We start from the raw sequence: 17,599 nt of genomic DNA, 5'->3' as shown, positions 1-17,599 counted from the left end.
GTCTTAGACCTGGTCTAGTTCATGTCTTAGACCTGGTCTAGTTCATGTCTTAGACCTGGTCTAGTTCATGTCTTAGACCTGGTCTAGTTCATGTCTTAGACCTGGTCTAGTTCATGTCTTAGACCTGGTCTAGTTCATGTCTTAGACCTAGTCTAGTTCATGTCTTAGACCTAGTCTAGTTCATGTCTTAGACCTGGTCTAGTTCATGTCTTAGACCTGGTCTAGTTCATGTCTTAGACCTGGTCTAGTTCATGTCTTAGACCTGGTCTAGTTCATGTCTTAGACCTGGTCTAGTTCATGTCTTAGACCTGGTCTAGTTCATGTCTTAGACCTGGTCTAGTTCATGTCTTAGACCTAGTCTAGTTCATGTCTTAGACCTGGTCTAGTTCATGTCTTAGACCTAGTCTAGTTCATGTCTTAGACCTGGTCTAGTTCTCGTGTTGGACTGAGTCCCCCTGTCTGTCTGCAGCGGCGTGTTCTTCAGGATGTGGAGGAGGTTTTTCCGCTCGCTGCTGAACGCCGGCAGTCGCTCGTCACTGTCGGTCCTGTCGGAGCTGATGGAGGAGCTGACGACACTTTACCACTGAAGCATCAGCTGATCGTTCTGTTTGTGTTTGTGTCTTTATACATGAAGCTGAATAAATAAAATGTTTTTACAGGATCTGTTCTGTCTGCTGTGTTTCTGCTCCACAGACGAGACCATCGTTCAGTGATAAAATGTAAACGAGGGTCATGTTGTATAAATGATAATATCATTACTAACGATGATGATGATGATGATAATGATGATAATAAATACACATAGGACTCATGTGTTAATGTCAGTGGTGAGTTCAAGTGCATCTGGAGAAAACCCAGTAAACATCCTGTCACACTAAATCTAACGTCTCTGCAGGACTCACACTGACATAATAAATATATAATAAATGCAATAAACATAATCAGAAGGTGAGGTTGCAGGTGATGTGTCAGGATGGAGTGGAGTTGACATCTTATTCGCTCGTCTCTTCTCACACCTGCAGTTAGTTTGTTGTGTTTCCTCTCTTGCTCCTCATGGAATTAAAGAAACAGTTCACCTATAAAGTAAAGCCTATTATCTTAATCTCTTTGTACACACACACACACACACACACACAGACGTCACACACTATACACACACACTATACACACACACACTACACACATACACACACACACTACACACACACACACTGTACAGGCGTCTCTGCAGCAGGAAGACATGAACACTTTTGAATTTGTTGTTTGATGAGCAGAGAAAACAGAGAAAAGTTCCTGTGTCCTACAACTACCAGAATGCAACACAGTGACCAATCAACATTGCCGCTGATGGATGATGGACTGCGAGGTGGGCGGGGCTTAGCTTTTGCCTCATCATTATCGTCATCACTCACAGAATGTCTGTTCTGCTGATGTAGATGTGAATGAGTTTATGTGTGTTTCGTCCAATCAGGAGGAGCTGCTGCGACTTTAGAAAGAGAGAGGCGGAGCTCCGGAGGACAGACGGCAGCTGGAGGCGGAGCTACAGGTGTTATAAGCCAATCACAGGTCAGACCATTGAAAAGTCTCAGATGCAGTAAATAAAGTTGCGTGATGGTTCACAGCGGAGACACAACACAGTCTGTGGTTTCTTAGAAATATAAATCTTTGTTAGAGACATTTTAAACAGTGTTGTGCAGTGAGAAGAAGCTGCTCGTATTTAACTAAAGTAAAACACGTTCACCACGACACAGTTATGATCATAACATTCATCTCTGATGAATAAAGCCATAAAGACAAAAGACAAAAGATTTGGTGTGATAGAATATAACTGATGATCAGTCAGATACAACAGCACATCGTCTGCAAACATGTTGACTTTATTAAGAAATGGAGTCTGTTCAGTTTTCTTTGTCCAATCAGCAGAACATTATGTATTGATAACTGACTGATAATTGATTGTTGGTCTTTGCTGGTTGAGGTGAATGTCACACAGAGACAGTGTTTGATGCTGAAGCTTTATTTAGAGTTAATATGCAGAACAGTGAAGCGTTCAGTCTTTACATGCAGAATAAAATGATCGTCAGCACTGAGGTGAGTCCACAGAGATCAGGCAGGTATCATTAAATATGATCATGATCACATGTTTGTCAGGATGTCAAAGCTTTTATATCAGGGATGGTTTAAAAAGCTGCACTGGAACACAACCATGTTGTACTGGACCATCAGAACCTGCTCTCTGAAAACGTTATCAGTGAAGTGGTCCACAGAGTCACATCAGGTCTGAGTCCTGACAGCTGACCTACGGGTCAGCGCCAGAAGAGGAAATCATCATTTTCTATCCATGTAAATATAATAAAGATCATTTACAAGAGTTCACGTGTTTTTAATCAGCATGAAGAACAACAGGCCACACAGATCAGTGGTACGACTGTAGAAACATCCAGAAGTTTTGTACAGACTTTTGCAACTCCGGAAAAAAATGCATCATTAAGCATAAAGAACCTCTCTGTCTCAGTCAGCTGGGTCAGATTCTGATGAAGCAACTGAATCACATCAGAAACCAGAACTCATCTAAGCCGCCATCGTGCTCCTACCACTTCTTTTACCGCTTCTTTTACCGCTTCTTTTACCGCTTCTTTTACCGCTTCTTTTACCGCTGCTACCGTTTCTTCTTGGACCTCTGCTGCTCACACTAGGACTCCTGTTCCTTTGTTTCTTTGGACCGGTCTTGTACCGGTTCTTGCTGCTGCTCACACTACGACTCTTGTTTCTTTGTTTCTTTGGACCGGTCTTGTACCGGTTCTTGCTGCTGCTCACACTACGACTCCTGTTCCTTTGTTTCTTTGGACCGGTCTTGTACCAGTTCCTGCTGCTGCTTCTGTCCCTGACTCGGCCGGTGTTGATTCTGTCCCTGACTCGGCCGGTGTTGATTCTGTCCCTGACTCGGCCGGTGTTGATTCTGTCCCTGACTCGGCCGGTGTTGATTCTGTCCCTGACTCGGCCGGTGTTGATTCTGTCCCTGATTCGGCCGGTGTTGATTCTGTCCCTGATTCGGCCGGTGTTGATTCTGTCCCTGACTTGGCTGCTGCTTGCTTCCTGTCCAGGAACAAAGTTGTTATCAACACAAACTTCTGAAACTGACCCCTGTGATGAGCAACTGAGGCACTGAAAGTTTTCTCCTATTTTGTCACAGCGGAAAATGTTTTGGAGGCCAATCCCAGAATCCCCGAGCCCTTCCAGTGATTGTCTCAAGGCCGTTGGGTCAGGACCAGAGCTTGATACGGGGTCATCGAAGACTTTAGTAAACACGAAGGCAACTTTACTCCAATATGGAAGGACCTTTTCTTTAATTGTTTCAATGATGTTGAATTTATTGCTCGGGTTTGTACACTTTTCGTCACATGGGGAGAGGTAGGAGTAGATGAGCAGGAGTTTACCCTCAGAGTCGCTGTTCAATCCATCTAACTTTGTCAGAACTTGAGGTTCTGCATGTACCGGTCCCTGCAGGTTTGGCTATGACCACATTGTTGCCTTTGTATACATCACCATCGTTAAGAGTGTTTTCAACATTTCCTATGTAACTGTCATTCTGGAGGACTTCATGAAGGTTGTTTGGGTCGAGGTCCGTTGGGATGTTTGCAGCCAGACTGAACTGTCCGTTTATTTGGTACCTGTTGAAGGTAAAAGATGCAAAAACACACACAGCTGAGAAGATGTGACGGAGTGGAGGTTTATACTGAACAGCTCATCAACAAACGGTTCTGATCCGTCCTCCAACACTTTCTAACAGTTTCTTCACCAACACTATCTCACATGACCGATCAGTTTTTTATTATTCGGGTTAAACTCACTCGGCCCTGATTCCACTGACGATACCAGTCAGCCAGTTCTGGTCCACATCAGCCAAACTGGAGCGAGTCGACAGCAGGAACACCAGCGTCATCCAGGGAAGAGGATTCATCTGTACAGCAGGCAGAGTGAACATCAGAACATCAGAACACCGGATCATCGGATCATCAGAACATCAGATCATCAGAACAAAAGAACATCAGAACATCAGAACACTAAGAGCAGCAGCAGTCAACAGTGATGACACTCAGTCATCAGCTGGTTCTTCTTCTGCAGTGTTTAACCCTCGATGACCTCACGGTTGATCAAACACTGATGTTACAGTTTTTACCTTCGCTGCCGTTTCCAGTCGGATCGTCTCTGCAACTGAAACAGACACAAAACCAGCAGGATGAAAACTGCAGCACAGAGAAAGCAGATAATGTGAACAAACAGCTGGTGGTGGAAGTTTACCTGCTCAGGTGGAGGACGGTCTGTGGTGTCTGTCAGAGAGGTGGAGGACGTCAGAGAGGTGGAGGACGGTCTGTGGTGTCCGTCAGAGAGGTGGAGGACGGTCTGTGGTGTCCGTCAGAGAGGTGGAGGACGGTCTGTGGTGTCCGTCAGAGAGGTGGAGGACGGTCTGTGGTGTCCGTCAGAGAGGTGGAGGACGGTCTGTGGTCTCCTTCAGAGAGGTGGAGGCGTCACTGAGGACAGCCAGTTAGCAGGTCTTTATAAAGACAAGAGAAGAAGAAGAGGCAGGACGATAGAATGAGGAAGACCACAGAAGAAATGCTGATGTCATGGCAGTGATGTCATCACCTTGCTGATAAACATCTCCATATTTGGTCATGTTCTGATAACCGTCAATCATACGATGAACCTTTAGATCTCACACCGTCTGTGTTAACAACCAGATCTTAAATCCTGTAACCAGTTTAAAGTCTCGACTCTGAATCATGGAAACTGGTTTAAAGATGGATTCTGTTTTTAAAGCTACACTTTCAATCTTTCAGCTGATTCATGTAGTAAATGTTACAGCAGGGCAATAACTGATAATCAATCATTTCAGATGGATCAGCAGCCTGAGGTGAGTCGAGTCACACAGCCTTCAGAAGTTTAAATATTCTCAGCTTTTCATCACCAGACGTCGGTCACACCACACACAGGCTTCACCTGTAGACCCGAGTCCCGGTGTGATCGGGCCGACCGAGTCCCGGTGTGATCGGGCCGACCGAGTCCCGGTGTGATCGGGCCGACCGAGTCCCGGTGTGAGCGGGCCGACCGAGTCCCGGTGTGATCGGGCCGACCGAGTCCCGGTGTGATCGGGCCGACCGAGTCCCGGTGTGATCGGGCCGACCGAGTCCCGGTGTGATCGGGCCGACCGAGTCCCGGTGTGATCGGGCCGACCGAGTCCCGGTGTGAGCGGGCCGACCGAGTCCCGGTGTGATCGGGCCGACCGAGTCCCGGTGTGATCGGGCCGACCGAGTCCCGGTGTGATCGGGCCGACCGAGTCCCGGTGTGATCAGTGTGATCTTTGGTGAGATTTATTTCGTGTGTTGAGTTTGATGATGATTAAATGACTGTTCTGTAAATGGAGTCTGGTCCTCACCAGTTTAATGAGAGTGACGCAGCAGCTGTGGTTTCTGAGACGACACTGAGAATAACAACCTGGACCTGTCAGAGACTAAAACACCTGAACTTGATTGTGATGTCTGTGACGGTGTCACTGCACAGTTGTATGCATGCAGTTATTTTCACCCCACGAAAAACGCTACAGAGGCTGGTCAAATACTCACAGCAGCAATGGCTCACGTTCAGGACTGGCTCACTGATTCATGTCTTTCTTTAAATGTTCCACCAAATATTGATCATTCTGGTGTCTTTCTGGGAGCGGAGGAGCTCGCTTTGGTGAGCGAGTTCAGGTACTTGGGAGTCATCCTGGAGTCGACACTCTCGTTCAGGAAACACATCAAAAAAGTGTCTAACTGTCAAATACAACCTGGCAAATTTCAGACAGATCAGGAATTCATTAAGCAGCAGTGCAGCTTTGATGTTTTTACACTGAATGATCTTCTCACATACACTACTGCTTAACCAGCTGGTCTCTGGCATGTACGACAGCACTCAAACCGAGTCTCCGAATCTCTCTATAAAAAAGCCCTAAAGACTCTAGATGAAAACCCTTGTCCTTCCATATCTGCAAGACCCTTAAAAACATATTTTTTTAAGTTTCCACAATTTCAAAACTTTTAGATTTACATGTTTTCTATATAAGAGTCTCCATGGTGTTGCTCCACCACCGCTGAAGGAATTCATAAAGAAAAGGACGGTGGGAGGTTTGAGCACCAGGGCCTGTGATAGAGGAGACTGTGAGGTTCCCCACAGGAGGACTCCCTATGGGAGGAACATGTTGTCTGTTGTGGGGGACATTTGGAATATTCTTCCCTCCACAATAAGGGAACGTCCCACATACTCCTCTTTTAAAGGACAACTGAAACAGTGGCTCAAATCACACCAAAAGTGCCACCATTAACTGGACGTAAGACTACTGTACATTCGTATTTATTGCATTGTTTTATCCTTCTGGGTCTGGTATCCTCCTGATTGTGTAATGTGTTGTGTTGTGTGTGTGTGTGTGTGTGTGTGTGTGTGTGTGTTTTCTCTTCTATTTGTACTTTTTATTTTTTTTAGGGACTACGGATGCAAATTAGCAGCTGTGCTATAATCCGGCATAATTACAGAGATATTTTCGATTTTCATCAGTGTACATTGTCCCTATCCCAAAAAATTATTATTATTATTATTATTATTACTGTTGTTATTATTATTATTATTATTACTGCTATTATTATTATTATTATCATGGTCACAGTTTCCCCAGAGGAGAACATGACAGTCCAGTCAGCTCCTTTAAATGGTTTAAAACGAGAATGTGGATCCTGTAAAGTGTAAATGTTTCAGAGAAATGAGCTCCTGTAACAGAGTCGGCAGGTCGGAGGTCCGACTGGTCCGGGCGTGGAGGTGTTGGTCAGCGTGTTGGACACAGATAAGAAAAGACTTCTGTTTCTTAGATGACTGTGGTCAGAAACCAGTCGCTGTGGTTTCACACTCGCATCATGTTCAAGCAGATCAGCTGATATCAGAAGTTACATGACTGGTTTCCAGTTAATCGGTTGCTACGGAGGTCAGTAAATGCACCATCACTTCCTCATACTGTATCTCAACTTTAATAATACTAATAATAAAAATAATTAAAGCTGAAAGCAGCGATGAACGGGCCCTCGCAGTCCACGCGGGTCAGGGTGGGCTGCATGCCTGTCGCCACCGGCCGATAAATGTATTTGCATGTTTGCTATTATTCTTTCAAAGTCAGGAATAACCCGTCTCACTCAGTTTTATATGATTCTCACAAACTCTTGCTGTCTGCGCTGCAGACTGCTGCACGCTACATGCTCTCGTTCTCTTCTGTGCGCTCTTCTTTGGACGCCTGGAGACCAGAAGCTGAATTCAGGCTGTAAAAATGGATAGTAGCAAACAAGCAAAGTTAGTTTATGATTGTATTGTAGCTTTGATGTGCAGAGTTCTCAGTAAAATATCCACCTCAGCTACTTTCTCACTACTCACTACCACTGTTGGGCACGTTACTTTAAAAAAGTAATTAGTTATAGTTACTAGTTACTTCTTCCAAAAAAGTAACTGAGTTAGTAACAGAATTACTCCACTATAAAAGTAATTAGTTACCAGGAAAAGTAACTATTGCATTTTTTTATTTATTCCCCCTTTTGAGCTCGGCAGTCATTTTAGCTACTCGGCATCTGCATATGTATTTAGAAAATGTCTCTCTGCATGGCGGACCGGCTCCTGCTCTCCCCGATATTTTACCAATGAGGCTCTGAAGGAATCTGAGTCAGCTGATGATAACAGGAGCAAGTTCTCAACAACATACCTGTCTATCATTGCATTCAGTTCAGTCTGTGTCACAAGTTTTAGTGAAGCTGTTAGCAGAGCTCACGTTAGCCACACCTGGCCTGCTGTCATCATCATCAGCAGCAACAGAGTTTTGTCCAGTGTTAGTTGTGTAGAAGCGTGTGCTGCTGAGAGATGCTTCATTAGATCAGAGTTGCTTACAACGGACGTGGACAAAGGAGATTAAAGTCGTGTCTGTACTCATTTTACGATAAAAGCGCCCCCTTGAGGCCGAGTTGCACAGAGTTTAGCACAGAGCCTCAGGGCCTCTTGGGGAAGAAGGAATCTGAGTTTCATGTCATTCGGACAGACAGATGTGGAGATATGCAACACTCCCTGTTGGGACTAAAATCTACAGGAAGTTGTTTTTTAATAACTTTCTTTGGAATATGAAAATTATTTTTACAACTGTTTGTCAGGAGGGTCCACAGATGCTGTGTGCAAGTTTTTGTGCACATCGGTCAAACGGCCTGTGAGAAGGTCGGAAAAGTCGATTTTGCACATTTCACGATTTTGCCGAAAAATAAAAATGTTTGCTGACGTGCTTCACAGGTGAGCTGAAAACATCCTGCTGAGTCACAAACGTACAGTAACAAATAACACGCAGGCACAGAGCTGACAACATGAACAGGGCTCCGGTGGGAATCATGTCCACTCGATGTCCAAGCAGAAATGATGAAACATGAAATACTCAGATTACATCTCACACACACACACACACACACACACACACACACACACACACACACACATTGGTTATCAGTAGAATTATTGATCTGATCAGTCAGCACTGTTTGAGCTCACAGTTTGTCATTGATTAATAATAAATGAAGTCATCTCATGAATAATTCAGTATTTCCGGCTCTGTCTGGTGTCGCCACACCTGAGTGACGTCAGCGCTGCGTCAGTGTAATTGGCTTGTCAGAGGAGTGTCTGGCTGCTTCCTGTTTGTGAGCAGGTGAGACACACCTGAGCGGCGGAGGACCAACACAGCGGACTGTCTTCACTGTCTGTCACCGTCTGTCACCGTCTCAAGCTTTTTATTGACTATCGATTAATCGGGACCAGAAGCGCTTCCGGTTCTTGTGCCGACACAGAGAGTGTCCGAGCGGAGACGCGTCAGGAGGCGGTGAGCCGTGTCTTTCCTGCTACATTCAGCTGAGAATGCCTTCATCCTCCTCTTCCTCCCCCCTCCCCCTCCTCCTCCTCCTCCTCCTCCTGCCGCTCGCGCGGCACGCCGCCTCAGCGGAAGAGGACGCGGTCTGCGGCAGCGGAACTTTCCGCTCCGGTCAGGAGAACTTCGTACTGGACGCGGAGGACGCAGTGACGGCGGGAGCGGCAATGGTGACCACTGCGCATGTGCAGTTGGACGAGGAGTGTGAGCGCGCGTGCTGCGAGGATTCGCGCTGCAACCTGGCGCTCCTGGAGCCGCGCGTCAACGGAAACCGCACGTGCGTCCTCTTCAACTGCGTGCACAGGAACCGCTACGTGTGCAGGTTCGTCAACAAGGTCGGGTACCGAAGCTACATCCGGAATTCTGTGTACCTGAAACACCTGCAGGGACCGCGAGGGACAGGTGAGTCCACAACCACCTGTACTGAGTACTGGATCAATCAGTATCAGTATCCATCAATATCAATATCAGTATTAATCAGTTTGATCTGACAGATCACAGACAGAAAGTAAAGATCAAACATCACACACTGATTAAATACACTGCAGCAGGTACTACACACACACACACACACACACACACTGTGGTACAGTATAAGTACTCTCCAGTACTGTAGTAATACTGTAGTACTGCTTTATTACTGTGAACAGGTGACAGGTGACACATCACTGAGTTGCTCGCTGAGTCCAGGTGTGTAGCTGACTCAGCTGGACTCAGCTGGGTGTATAAACAGGAAGCAGCTCATCTCTTCATCCTGTCTCATCTTCATCACCCTGAACCTGTACACAGGTGCCCAGGTGTCTGACACTCTGTAGCCACGCCCACAGCCACCTGGTCTGTACAGAGTTCAGTGTTGAGGCGAGAAGTCAGAAGCAAACAAGCAGCTGAGAGAGAAGAAGTGTGATTTTACTGTGTTCAGGTGTAACGGGCTGAGGACAGGTGCAGATCACCATGATGACATCACAGAGACAAATCTATATTAATTAATAAAAACATTAAATCTATAGCAACATGCTCAGTCAGCTGTGTGTGTTTTAATCTCTCCTGCTGAACATCAGCTGCACTGAGTCAGCCAATCAGTGTTCAGTCACACCTGCAGTAAATAACACCAACAGTCCAGACTGCTGGCTGCACCGCTAACTGAGCCAATCGGCTAACAGCAGCAGCAGGTAGCAGCAGCAGTAGCCTGGTCGCTTGGAGCATGAATTGATGTGGCCAATTCTTACGTACTGCACCTTTAAATCTCCACAACAGCTGCTAGCTTGTTGACGTTCGTGCCGTTCGATAACAAGTAGGTGTTAATTTAAGTTTCACATCCAGAGGAAACACAGAGTGACAGGAAGCTGACCAATGACAGGCTTTACAGAGCTCAACAGTGAGGTTCTGGAAGTGAAAATGCCATTCATATTCTGCATATAGATTTGGATTATTGGCCATAATGTCGTAACCATCCAAAGCAGACTCACCACGAGTTATCAGATTGTCAAACGATGATATATGATCCTGTAGAAGCCACAAGTCCGTATGATATCAATCTTGTTTTATTCGCAATGTCATGGAGAAGTACTACACTACCCACAATCCTATAGTGTAACAGCGACGTCTCTGATTGGTGGAGCTCGCTGTTACCATGGAAATGTTTACCAAACCCGCAAATTTCATGTTAGCTAGTTCCTGCTAACGCTGAACTCTACGATGGTTTCCCACAGAGCGACCATGAGTTCACCTTCTGACCTGCTGCGTTCATTCAGTGATGAGGAGAGTTTATTAAGGGTTCAGCCCAACATGAAATTTGCGGGTTCGGTAAACATTTCCATGGTAACAGCGAGCTCCACCAATCAGAGACGTCGCTGTTACATTCGCAATGGTTTATGGGATGAGTAGTTCCTTTTCTCTTAAGATAATTATGTACACAGTCTTGTACCTTTGCTTTTTTCTCCGTTTTCCAACATTTTTTTTGCGCCGAATTAAATGTTTTATGGTCACGATTCATCTGCTCACTGATTGGCCTAAAACTCTGTATATAAGGATTTTATGAAATGTCAGTGGAGTAAATTAATGGCAAATTCACTTCCGGAACCGGAGCCGTTAAAAAGTGGGCGGTCACTGTTGAGCTCTATACCAACAGGAGCAGCATGTAGCCTGGCTACGGCTAGCAGCACCACAGCTCTCTCCATCAGAGAACGTCCTTCAGTTCTCTTCTTCTCCTTCTTCTTCTTCTTCTTCTTCTTCTTCTTCTTCTTCACTCCTCCATCAGCAGCGTCTTCTTCTTCTGCAGTGCAGAGTTTCCACAGTTGTTCCACTGTTACCTGGAGATGGTGACTGGGCAGAACAATGACTCTTGAACACACTTCTCTATGACGTCACAGTGATGTCACAGTGACATCAGTGCTGTGTATTGTGTTTTATTTCCGTCTCAGTGAACACAAAAGATAAACAATAAAAACAGTAGGTTTGATGATGTCACATGCCGTCATCACGCCCTGAAACAGTTTGAACACTTAAAGGAATCCATCAATAAAGAAATCACTGTGTCTCCAGGTGACCAGGCTCCGCCCATCGCCATCGCAGGTCGTGATGTGGTCATTCAGCCTGGAAAGACGGTGGTGCTCAGCGGCATCGAGAGCCTGGCGCTGGGCGACGCCCACATCACCAACTACCAGTGGAGTCTGCAGAGCGGACCTGACGGCGTCAAGATGGAGGTAAGCTCTGCTGAGTAACGGGGGGCGGGGCTTAGGTGAATTCATCCTCATGTCCTTCCATGTCAACAAAGTCCTAAATCAAGTTTTTTCTGGATGTGGTTCTGCAGAAGACGGATCTACCGGACCAGGTGAGACTCTCCAACCTGCAGCCGGGCAAGTACGTCTTCCAGCTGACCGTCACCGACTCCAACAGCCAATCACACGCCACCAAGCTCACCGTCCTCGTCCTCAGCCCGGAGCAATCCAGCTGTGAGTGCTCATGGGAAATGTAGTCCACTTTATTGACAGGCTATTGATCAAATAGAACAAAGTCAGTGGAGTGTTTGTGTTCAGTGTTTTCTCACAGATGATCCAGCTTCTCTCAAACTGGACGGACTGGAATACCTGACACACACACACACACACACACACACACACACACACACCCTGAGGCCTCATGTCGGTTTCAGGTTGTAAATCTGTTGAGCAACATGTGACCGTCTAAAGTACTCACACTGTGGGAATACTGCGTCACCATGGTAACCAGACACACCCTGTGCTGTGGGTTAATGTGTACGAAGACAGAGGAGTGTCACAACTGTTAGCAGAACAGTTAGCAGAACAGTTAGCAGAACAGGTAGCAGAACAGGTAGCAGAACAGTGAGCAGAACTGTTAGCAGAACAGTTAGCAGAACAGTTAGCAGAACTGTTAGCAGAACAGTGAGCAGAACTGTTAGCAGAACAGGTAGCAGAACAGTGAGCAGAACTGTTAGCAGAACAGTGAGCAGAACTGTTAGCAGAACAGTTAGCAGAACAGTTAGCAGAACTGTTAGCAGAACAGGTAGCAGAACAGTGAGCAGAACTGTTAGCAGAACAGTGAGCAGAACTGTTAGCAGAACAGTTAGCAGAACAGTTAGCAGAACTGTTAGCAGAACAGGTAGCAGAACAGTGAGCAGAACTGTTAGCAGAACAGTGAGCAGAACTGTTAGCAGAACAGTTAGCAGAACTGTTAGCAGAACAGTGAGCAGAACTGTTAGCAGAACTGTTAGCAGAACAGTTAGCAGAACAGTGAGCAGAACAGTGAGCAGAACTGTTAGCAGAACTGTTAGCAGAACAGTGAGCAGAACTGTTAGCAGAACTGTTAGCAGAACTGTTATCAGAACAGTGAGCAGAACAGTGAGCAGAACTGTTATCAGAACAGTGAGCAGAACAGGTAGCAGAACTGTTAGCAGAACTGTTATCAGAACAGTGAGCAGAACAGGTAGCAGAACAGGTAGCAGAACTGTTAGCAGAACTGTTATCAGAACAGTGAGCAGAACAGGTAGCAGAACAGTTAGCAGAACAGGTAGCAGAACAGTGAGCAGAACAGTTAGTAATACTTGTGTTCAGACTCTGACAATCAATGACAATTCAATTAATTTTAATATTTTAATATTGATGAACTTATTGGCTCATTTATTTTTATATTTTTGATGTTGACAGTTTGAGTCGTCTGATAATTATAATCTGTATTTCTGCTCTGCTACATTTACTGAACAGTTATCATATTATTATCATAATTACATGAAAGTGTGGAGCAGCTCCATCAGCACCGGCTGCTCCGTCATCACGTCTTCATCATCTGACCGAGCTGCAGCCATCGATCAGCTTGATTTTATTGATTGAGAGAAAATCAAGCAGGACTTGTTCGGTTTGTTTCTGGTGTAATATTCTCATACAGAACCAGGTGATGACATCACAAAGTCTCAGCTCGGCGTTAAAGTGATGAATAAATGTGATTTTATAAAATGTCTTGATACAAACGTGTTGGGAGCTTTCAGCCCGGCCTCCTGACCTCCATCAGTGGTTCTGTTGTCTGTGTGACCCGTGGCTCTGGTGCTGACCGTCTCTCTCTCTCAGTGTTCTGTCGGGCTCCAGTGAAGGTCGGCCCGTGTCGCGCCGCCTTTCCTCGCTGGCGTTACGACGCCAAGACGGGCGAGTGTGAGAAGTTTGTGTTCGGAGGCTGTAAACCAAACGACAACAACTTCCTGTCCAAGAACGAGTGTGTGTCTGCCTGCAGCGGAGTCACAGGTTACACACACACACACACACACACACACACACACACACACACACATATAGTACCTATAGCATTTCTACAGCACTCCGCAGTATTTTATTGCATCTTATTGTACTTTCATTGTAATTTATAATGTTTTATTGTATTTTCTTGCACATGGGAGCTGCAAAGCCAATTTCATTGAACATGTTCAGTGACAGTAAAGACAATCTTACACAACACACACACACACACACACACACACACACACACACACACACCTGGTGTATCTCTACAGATGATGTTGTTTTCTTTTTGTCCACAGTGTCGACAGAGAGGAGCATCCTGCCTGATGGTGGTCAGTCCCATAATGCACCTCTTCATATCAGCTCAGTAACATGTGTAGGATGTGCAGGATAAACGTGTGTGTGTGTGTGTGTGTGTGTGTGTGTGTGTGTGTGTGTGTGTGTGTGTGTTTTCAGAGGAGTGTGAGGCGGCGTGTGCTCCTGCTCAGCTGATCTGTGATAACGGCTGCTGTGTGGACAGAAGTCTGGAGTGTGACGGTGTGAAGCACTGCAGCGACGGGTCGGACGAGCTCCACTGCACCAAACGTAACACACACGCACACACACAAGCACACGCACGCACACACACACATCCTCCAGTGCTGACCTTCCTCCTCCTCCTCCTCAGTGAATCACACCTTCAGCCGCCTGTTGAACATCGATGTGAACCTGAAGAAAGGTCAGCTGTTAAATCTCTTCATCTCTGAACACCTGTTAGCTCTGGATGCTACCATGCTAACAATTACCCCCTGCCCCCCCCCCCCCCCCAGCTCGGTGTGCGGAGCCGCCCCACACCGGACCGTGTCGGGCCAGCTTCCCCCGCTGGTACTACGACCCCATGAACAGGAAGTGCTTCACCTTCACCTTCGGCGGCTGTGAGGCCAACGCCAACAACTTCGAGAACCAGGAGACGTGCAGAGAGGCGTGCCGCGGAGTCACCGGTACCACACACACACACACACACACACACACACACACACACACACACACACACACAGTATAAGTACAGGGCAGTACTGTGTGTGTGTGATCTGCTCCATCTTCATTATCGTCAATAACTAAAGCTTGTTAGCTTAAAGGCTAATTCATTACAGCAGCACACGTCACTACTTCCTGTTTCTACTCACACTTGTGTGTGTGTGTGTGTGCGTGTGTGTGTGTGTGTGTGTGTGTGTGTGTGTGCGTGTGTGTGTGCGTGTGCAGAGAACAGTGTGTATTTCAAAGGGCTGTTCGATCGTTATGAGACGGAGGAGGAGAGCGACTCAGGTGAGAACTTCACCTGCGCACTGAACTTTATTTACACTTCATACACAAGTTAGCCAACAGGAAGTGACCTCACCGTCTCCTCCTCAGGTAACATAGCTCTGGCTGTCTTCCTGTCGGTGGCCATCTTGGCTCTGTTGGCAATCCTCACCTACTGCTTCCTCAAGTCCAGGAAGAAGCGCTCCCATAGGCCCGTGGCCACAGGCCCCGCCCACGTGACGCTGTCAGAGGAGGACACGCTCGTGTACAACAGCACCACCAAACCGATATGACATCATCACCACGCCTGATGACATCATGGCCAGCTGCTGTCTGACATGTCCTCTGCTGTTTCTCTTTATTTCCTCTCAGTTTTTTGTGTTTTTCTTTCCGTGGTTTTGATAATTTGTCCCTCCAGAAGCTGAAGAGTGCCGCTCCTCTTCCTCAGCAGCAGGAGTGTTATCAGTGCTTCAGTGTTGGTGGGAGTGGAAATGAAACAAGCCAAGTTGAGTTGTGTTTGCTGAGGAGCGTCTGTGTCGTCATATTCATGCGTGTGTGTGGCATGTTGTTACAGTGTGTTGGGTTTTATCGTGTTTAATTATTTATGAACTGTTCTGTTTGTTTCCAGCTGTAAATATGAAGTTAATGTGTTGTTTGAATCATCTCAGGGTGTTAATATCAAAATGTTTTTAATCTTCAGTTTCTTAATAAAGTCTGAGACAAACACAAACACAACATGTTGTTTCTGAAGCCTCCGTGACCACAGAGGAACCAGAACCAGAACCAGAACCAGAAATTGATTAATAATCAAACTGATCAGTGAGTTCTGTGGATGTTTGAAAAGTTTGATTTCAGTTTAAAGAGTAAAGAAGTTGTTGAGGCGTCGACTTCAGACTGAACAGCAGCGTGTTCTGACAGGCTGCAGCTCGTCTGACGAGTCAGAACTCAGACCGGTTTCTGTTAACTGACACACACACACACACTCACACGCACACACACGCACACACACACACACGCACACACACACACACACACACTCACACACTCACACACACACACACACACACACACACACACACACACACACACACACACACACACTCACACACTCAGTGATGACATCATGCCTTTCTGTCCTCCCTCATCTTTTACAAGCAGTTCATTTAGAAATGGATCGGTGGATTAATCAATAATGAAAGTGATCCAGTGAAGGAGGTTCAACTGTCAGCGAGCCACAGTTCAGCCTGAACACGTGACGATCTTATATATAATATGATATAATATAATATGATGATATATTATAACAGCTTTAGTTACTTTAAAAGTGTTTCATTTTAATCTTCCATTTAATTTTATTACAATTAAAGTTTCATTTAAAGTTTTGAGTCAAAGTGAACAAATGAAGTAAAGTGCAGATTTATACACAAACATGTTTTTATTCTTCACGTGTTAAACATTACAGTGATGACCAGATCATGTGACCGTCAGTCTGTCAGCTGACTGGAGCTCTGCTGCCCTCCAGTGGACACAAACAGCAACTGCACCTTTAAATCGACATTAAATATTCATATGTGACAATATACACATAATCATGGGACTTCCTGTGACGTCACAGCCGAGGCAGCAGCTGCTTCCTGAGCTCCCAGAGAACCTTTAAAACTAGACAAACCATAAACTGTTCACAACAATCGATCACAGTGGCCTCCAGTGGAAACAACACTCATCACTGCAGGCAATTCAAAAGGGGAACTGATACAGGAGAGGACTTCACCGCAGTGCAGGATGGGAAAATGGACCGGACACCAGCTGAGATCCAAAACAAAAACCTTGAATAAGTTCATGTCTGAACTGGAGAGCGAAACGCCCTCATCGGAAAGATTTCAGTGTTTTTCACTAACGCACACAGAAGCGATTCAAAGATTGATTTTTTCTGACAATACATGTTTAAATAATAATAATATATTTTATTTGGAGGCGCCTTTCAAGACACCCAAGGACACCTCACAGTGCAGGAGATCAATAGATTGTTCCATTGAACCTTTAACCCTGAGTGACCATGCACCCACTGTGCTGAAGGCAGATCGAGGGAGGCGTTCTTTTTTCTGATACTGGAGGTTGAATGTATCACTGCTGAACACATCAGACGTAGAAGAAGATTTAAAAGAATATTTTGAGATCAATGATAAAGTGAAGTTAATCCTTCAGCTCTGTGGGAGGCAGCAACAGCAGTTAGAAGAGGATAAATCATTCAGATATCACCAAAACTAAAGAGACAGCCACTGGAGGAACAATTAAGTCTGTTAAATATAATAAAGCTCCTCGAAACACAACACAGAACCACAAGAACACGGAACATTGTTACAGAACTTAAGGAGGCAAGAAAAGCCTTGAACAAACTCTGATCGTATAAAGTTTCCAGACAGAGATATTATGAGAAAGCCAGCCGGCTTCTAGCACTCCAACTTCGTAGAGCTCAAGCAAATCAAACTGTCTCCAAAGTTTCTCACCCTGCACTGTTTAAAACTGTATCTCAACCCAAAGAGGGTTCCTACATAAAGAACCCAGATTACAGACAGCAGAGAATACGGATGTCTTCCTCGCTGGT

General features: G+C 45.7%; 1 protein-coding gene across 1 annotated transcript; it reads left to right on the top strand.

Moving 5' to 3' along the window:
• Window positions 1-8,763: 8,763 nt before the first annotated feature.
• Window positions 8,764-15,729, top strand: LOC115573527 (kunitz-type protease inhibitor 1-like). Its single transcript, XM_030404330.1, has 10 exons — window positions 8,764-9,370; window positions 11,510-11,670; window positions 11,778-11,919; window positions 13,549-13,719; window positions 14,013-14,045; window positions 14,170-14,298; window positions 14,381-14,431; window positions 14,523-14,693; window positions 14,956-15,018; window positions 15,106-15,729. The coding sequence occupies exons 1-10, from the start codon at window positions 8,959-8,961 to the stop codon at window positions 15,285-15,287; spliced, it is 1,515 nt and encodes a 504-aa protein (XP_030260190.1). The 5' UTR covers window positions 8,764-8,958; the 3' UTR covers window positions 15,288-15,729.
• Window positions 15,730-17,599: the final 1,870 nt, after the last annotated feature.

This window comes from Sparus aurata, chromosome 22, assembly GCF_900880675.1.
Source record: "Sparus aurata chromosome 22, fSpaAur1.1, whole genome shotgun sequence".
Classification (NCBI taxonomy): Eukaryota; Metazoa; Chordata; class Actinopteri; order Spariformes; family Sparidae; genus Sparus; species Sparus aurata.
Note: the sequence above shows the minus strand (reverse complement) of the source record. Positions and strands in the feature narration are given on the sequence as shown.